Source organism: Canis lupus, chromosome 18 (assembly GCF_011100685.1).
Source record: "Canis lupus familiaris isolate Mischka breed German Shepherd chromosome 18, alternate assembly UU_Cfam_GSD_1.0, whole genome shotgun sequence".
NCBI classification, from domain to species: Eukaryota; Metazoa; Chordata; class Mammalia; order Carnivora; family Canidae; genus Canis; species Canis lupus.
Window position 1 is genome coordinate 15,616,318 of NC_049239.1, and position 6,000 is coordinate 15,622,317.

The 6,000-nt window shown below is 49.0% G+C and overlaps 2 protein-coding genes across 6 annotated transcripts in view; one reads left to right on the forward strand and one right to left on the reverse strand.

The window, feature by feature from the left end:
* KMT2E (lysine methyltransferase 2E (inactive)) overlaps positions 1-3,539 on the reverse strand; it is a 93,011-nt gene extending 89,472 nt beyond the window's left edge. For 3 of the 5 annotated variants that reach the window (XM_038562742.1, XM_038562743.1, XM_038562741.1), the window contains exon 1: positions 3,162-3,539. The gene's annotated coding sequence lies outside the window, so the exon portion shown is untranslated. The remainder of the gene's footprint in view (positions 1-3,161) is intronic. The other 2 variants (XM_038562745.1, XM_038562746.1) reach the window with 1 other exon arrangement.
* Positions 3,076-5,739, forward strand: LOC111091026 (translation initiation factor IF-2-like). Its single transcript, XM_038562536.1, has 3 exons — positions 3,076-3,442; positions 3,591-3,752; positions 4,034-5,739. Exons 1-3 carry the CDS (start codon positions 3,076-3,078, stop codon positions 4,333-4,335), a joined length of 831 nt encoding a protein of 276 aa, XP_038418464.1. The 3' UTR covers positions 4,336-5,739.
* The last annotated feature ends 261 nt before the right edge of the window (positions 5,740-6,000 follow it).

Sequence of the window (6,000 nt, forward strand, 5' to 3'; positions counted from 1 at the left end):
TCCTACAAATCCACTTAAACAGATAAACACCTAATCTCTCAAAACTCAGCTACCCTAAGAACAAAGGCCATTTGACTTGACTAGTTTCCCCCCAAGAGACCTACTGCTTCAAAACTCAGAGAATAAAAAATCATGCCTAAGTTTTTAATAAATTTTCCTCTACAATTCTAAACACAGATAGTCAATGGAGTATAAATTAACAAAAACCAAACACTGGCAGTAGTTGTTATTTATAAGTAACCATTTAAAATAAAATACAATATACTTAAAACAAGCAAACAAAATCCAACAAAGCAAGGAAGCAGACCAATATGAAGAAAACTACTAGTATGAAGGCGGCTTTTCTTATAATTTCTAACTTGGTTTTGCTTATTTGAAGCCAAATAAATTCAAATGCTTTGTGTGTCTAGACCTGCCCAAGGTCACTATCAAGGAAAAAAACAATGGGTGTAGACAGTGTTCCCTCCCATGGCTGCATAAACCAAATTTTCCTAAGAACATACTGATTTCCTACATTAGATACTCAGTTAACTAAGTACCAACCTTCCGAACCACAGATCTTAACCACATAGTCTATAAAACACACAATCTTTATACAGCAGTTATGGATCTAGACTTATATGATCACTCAGAGCATACTACAAATGAGTATTGACCAGAAATCCCTACACAAACACCTACTACCCACGAACATTTCATTTTATAATAAAATATTTCAAAGATTCTAAGGTTGTATGCTCAGTCTTCCATGATGAAACTCTCTAGTTATTCCTCCAATTATTTTGTGTAACAGAAACTTAACTAGCTCATATATGATCTTCTTGATTCTCTTATTCCATTGTAAATATTAGAGCAGATTTTTCAGTGGAATAAAAGAATCATGAAAGGGTGTATACTCTTGAACCTTTTTAAACAACTCCTGGATTGAAAGGCACTCATCTTTCAGTTATTCCACATCAGAATGATCATTAAACGTCATTAATGGCCCACTGCTCAGTTCAGGCCAAAAAGATCAACCTCCCACCAGAGAGATGAATTCTAATCATTCCCACTTTTCAAAAATATTGTTAAATGACACCATTTAATTTTCTGCCTCAATCTATTAGATTCTGAGATTAGCATAAAATAGCTTCAAGACCGTGTACTATGGTATGGTGTTTAAAGTTATTAAAACAGCTAAGTTCCACATCCCAAAATAGGTAAATGGGCATGGGGTGGGGGGTGCTCAAGAACTAAAGCCTTACTTTTCTACTTACATAATTATGACAGCATGGTATAAAACAATTTTTAAAAGGCAGCAAAGTGTGGAGCTGCACTTCATGAAATATACAAACTTAGAAAATTCTTAAGGAATGCTCAAATACATGAGAAAAATGGATGCAAAATATAATAGTGAAAAGAACAAGCATCTCCACACCCAGTGAAGTAACAGGTTTAGGCTTGTTTGTACAGCTCCCTAAAAATTAATCTGAAAGAGTACAAAAACCAGAACTCACAAAATTGGTCAAGAGGTAGACGGGAAACATTTCACTCTAAACTAAAACATCTAGTCACACAAAATGTTACACTTATATACTTACTAAACCTTTTTAACTTACTTTAGCACAGTGAATAAAAAGCACCTGGGACTAAACCAAGTAAAAACTATTTCTTACCCTTAATATTTTCTTTTATGTTTAAGAGCACCTACCCTCACCACTGAAATTTCTAAGACTACCTGAGTGTTTTTATTTTTATTTTTTATTTTTGAAAGTAGTGTCATTTTCTTTGCCTCTCAGGGGAAAAAAAAAATCAACAAAATTAATCAACACAAGCATTGTAATTTGCAGTAAAATCAACACATTTTTGTAAACTATTTGGGGAAGAAAAACAGCACAGTCTTTTCATGTAAACATAATAAGCCTGTAATATGCTGCAGACAAACGCACTGCATGGGGTGTGGAGGACCCGAGCTGATTAGATTACCACAACATCAGCCTGGGGCCGCCATTTTTAGAATCTGTAAAGGACAAAAGAGGGAAATTTCACTTTTTACTTCCCATCTAGGAAAATAAAGGGAAAAAATGGGGCTATTTCCCAATCAGGTATTGATGTCTCCAGCCTAGAGTTGAATGCACCTCACTTAATTCTCTCCAAGGTCTCCAGAACTCCAACACCTTACGTTATTCACATCTCTAAAGGAGGGGAAATAGGAGGAAAAAAAAAAAAAAATCCCGGGGTTTACTCCAAAGCGAACTCTAGCGATTTCTCTTTGACTTTAAATTGTATCATTCTTAAGACAGACTCTAGCCAGAACGGATCTGCACGGAACTGAGGCCAGTGGAAGAGAGCACTCCGGATTGTTTTTTCTCTCTCCCCCCCTCCCCCGTTTAGCACAGTGAACCGTTTGTTTCTCTCCTGTATCTGCTGCCACAGTGTTTGTGCCAATCCCTTGGTCAAAATAAGCTTTTCTGAAATGTGCCATATTGTGGATTCTAAGCCTCCGGTACGGTAAAGGACGGCGATAATGCCAGAGGAGTGGGGGAGGAGACTGAGAAGGCTGGGTACTGGGGTGACCACCTCAGGGGCGGGTTTACCCTCTCCCGGGGAGGATGAGGAGCTGTCTCGTTCTCCCACAAAGGGAGATAGAGACCCAGGGCGTCCTTTTAACCCCCTTCGTATTTACCAGAATGTTACACCGGAGACTGCCGGTCCATTAAGGGAAGAAGAAGAAAATGGGGCCTGCACGGCTTCCCAGCACCTGAACGAGATGCGGTCGAGGAAAGGGAGGGCTGGCAGCTCCTGGGACCGCTCCGACACAAACCCCGCTAACAGTCACAAGCCTCCCTCCTCACCCAGGCGGCCCTAACCCGCTGCCAATGAGGAGTGCGCCCCCTCCCTAACTCCCACTCTCAAGGGGGTTTAACTGCCAGTTTCCCCTTTCCCCAACCCCAAAACCCGCCATAATGCTCCCTTTCTAGGGACAGGGGAGAGGAAAGGACAAATGCGATCCAAACAAGCGACGTCTTGCCCCAACCCAGACACCTGAGAGTCAACGTCGACTCCCCCACCCCCGCCCCCCAAAAAAGGATAAAAATGGGAAAGCCCCCTCCCCTCTGGACCACGCGTCCCTCCACCCCGCAAACCCCAAGAACTCCCCCAAGGAGGCGACAGGCACTGACCTGTGATGTTCACACACCAGACACCCGAACCCCGTTATCTGCTCGACCCTCAAGTAGTCTCTCCACACCTCCGCGAGCAGACGACCCCCCGACAGCAGCCACTGCGGACACAGGACCCGGCTCCACACACCCCCTCCCCAAACAGCAGCGCGCAGCCTCTTCACCAGCAACCCAGGAGTCGGGGAGGGGGCCCCCAGACAGTCAGCAGGAGCGCAGAGGCGACGGCAAGGCTGCTCAGAGTGTCTGTACCCTCTCTGTCGCCGCTCCCGAACTCAGGCACGGTCTCCGACTCGGCCCCCTGCGCCCGCTCAGTGTCACTGCCTCTCGCTCTGGGAAAATGGCGGCGACGGCGGCGGCGGCCGCGGCGGCGGCGGCGGCGGCGGCCGCGGCGGCGGCAAGTGCACGGGGCCCGCCCGCCCCGCTCCGCAGGGGCAGAGGGGGAGGGGACGAAGCTGCCCGCCGCCATTTTGCTTGTGGGCTGCCGCCCGCCGTGGCCTCTTCCACAGAGGCTCGAAGATGGCCAACTGGAGGCGGAGAGCGGGCAGAAGCTCCGTCTTTTTCACAACAGATGCATTCGACAAGTCACCGAAGGTTTGGGGAAGTTGCGGTGTTTGGTGGGGTTGGTTCTTGACCCCCTTTCCCTGAGCGGCCCTCCAGTCTAGGTATCGGCGAGCTCGGGCACGCCACCCCTGGGCGGAAGGATAAGGAAGGACTGGGGGCCCCGGGAACGAGCCCCCCCCCGCCATCCCCCTCCTAAAGCGATGCACCCTCTCCCACTCCCCAAGCCACCTCAGCCTCAGCCCCCCTCCCCCTCCCCAGTCTGGCCTCCGGCGCTGGGTGAACTCGGTTGGGTGTCACTCGACGCCCACTAGGGGCTGAGGAGGCTCCAGTGCGCAGACTCCGGGCACCGGATAAAAGCGGAGCTGGAGCGTCCAGCGCCGTCTCGATGGAGGAGCGAGAAACGGAAGAGGTCGGGGGGAGAAGCAGCAGGAAAAGTACAGCCACCGTCAGCGCCGCTTTCCTGCCACCGTGTATCGGGGTAAAAAGCTGCCGTTGCCGTCGGTGCAGTTGCCGTCGCCGCCTCCTACTTCTTTTGGCCCCGGGGAAGGACTTCCCCGCCGGCGGGACATGTGCGGGGTGGGGAGCGGGAGTTCCTTTATGTGGCGGGGATTAAACGAGGGAGGGACAGAGAGAAGGTGATCTCGAAGAAGGAAGGGGGAAGGCCAAAGAATAAAACAAGGGTTTCCCCCCACTAAAATGACACGGTGATTCCGGTTCTTGTTTTCGGGGTCTTTTCACCCGAAATGGCGGTTTCCGTCTTCTCGCTCCGCAGGGACCCGGGGCGCTTGGTAAGCGGAGTGGGGAGAGGCAGAGGCGGTCCTCGCAGCCAATCGGTGCCTGAGGTGTTCCGACGGGCGCGTCGTGATTGGCTGGCGATGACCTCATGCTGCAGCAGCGGGTGGGGCCAGAGCCGTCGGGGGAGGCTGTTGCAAAGGCAGTGAGGGAGAAGTGACGATGGCGATCGTTGCTGCCGCGGCCGATATGGAACCCAAGCAGTGGCGAAGAGAATCTCAAGGCTCTTCCCTGAGTATTTCCTCCTGTCCCTGCGCGAGGTGAGGGCCCCGGCTCGGCCTCTGCGAAACTTTGGGGCGCTGGCGCGGACGAGGAGAGACAATTCCTCCCCATGACTTTTGTAACTGCGTCAGGGCAAGATGGCGCTGGGTCTCCTTGGGGCGCGGGGGGAGAGGCACGTCCACCGCCGCCGCAGCGCATGTGACCGGGCTGCATTCCTGTGGGGTTTGGCTCCGACCCAGGCTGGGGCGGGGGAGGGGAAAGGGCTTGGGCGGAGGAGACTGTGGTGCGGTCGGCGTTGGCGGCCTGAAGAGGAAGAGATGACTGTTGGCGAGCGCTTCCCCTCCCCCATACAGCTCGCAGCTGCGGCTCCCGGGGGAAAGCCCCTGGAGGGAGGCTCCTGACGGGGTGTGACAGCTGTTGGTGGAGGAGAAGGTCCGGTGCCCTATTTTCTTATCTACCTTTCTCCTTGCGAAGTACTTACGTAAGGTGGCAGGTTCCTAATGTGGGAGTCGCCATCAACTGTGAGCCCCTGAGGGCCGCTGGCCTGAGCGAAAGAGCGAGGCTAGCTGGGCCACAACGTCAAGAAGTATCAGTTATTTTCCGGGAAAACGTAAAGTTGCTCGGGTACCAGTAGACAAATACTTAACTAAATTTGGAAGCAAGTGTAAAAGGTGTAAATAACACCCAGGAACATTTAAAATTTCCTGAGAGTTAGAAGAAACCAAGGAATATGCCTTCGGAATTTTGAGGACCCTTTTCCTTTTCAGGCTTTCTGTTCTTCCGTCTGTACTTCTCATATCCTCCCATCTGTATATTCTACAAGAAATGTGTAATCTTAGTGGATATGCTTTTCTTTTTTATTTAGGCGTGGTTAGTAATAACAGAATAAAAGCTGTTAGTGTTGTAATCTGTTTGAAGTTCTAAGGATGTTTTCAATATTTTTGTTTCTCTGTCGCCCTCTTAACTATGGTTTTTAAAAATAAAAGACGAAATGCTCACGCTCGGTAAATGTTATTCCTTAAGATTCCTGCACCGTTACGAAGCCTACCTCTTTAAATCACTTATGTAGAGGTATGAACTGGAGTTTTAATTTTTGAAATATTGCTAGTTGCAGGTCTTTAGTTCAGAAGTTTTTAAGTAGACTATATCCGTAGATTTATTAAGAAAGTACTGGTTTTGTTTTTGGTTATTCCCAGTTGACCAAACAAGCATAGTAGCCATTCTGATGAAAATTTAATAGGCTTCTCCCCTTGGGTGGTGTTGA

Coding starts and splice junctions, on each gene's coding strand:
- LOC111091026 (XM_038562536.1), top strand. CDS start 3,076: ATGGGAAAGCCCCCTCCCCTCTGGACCACGCGTCCCTCCACCCCGCAA. Junction 3,443..3,590: donor CGCTCCCGAACTCAGGCACG/GTCTCCGACTCG, acceptor CCCGCTCCGCAG/GGGCAGAGGGGGAGGGGACG. Junction 3,753..4,033: donor CATTCGACAAGTCACCGAAG/GTTTGGGGAAGT, acceptor GACGCCCACTAG/GGGCTGAGGAGGCTCCAGTG.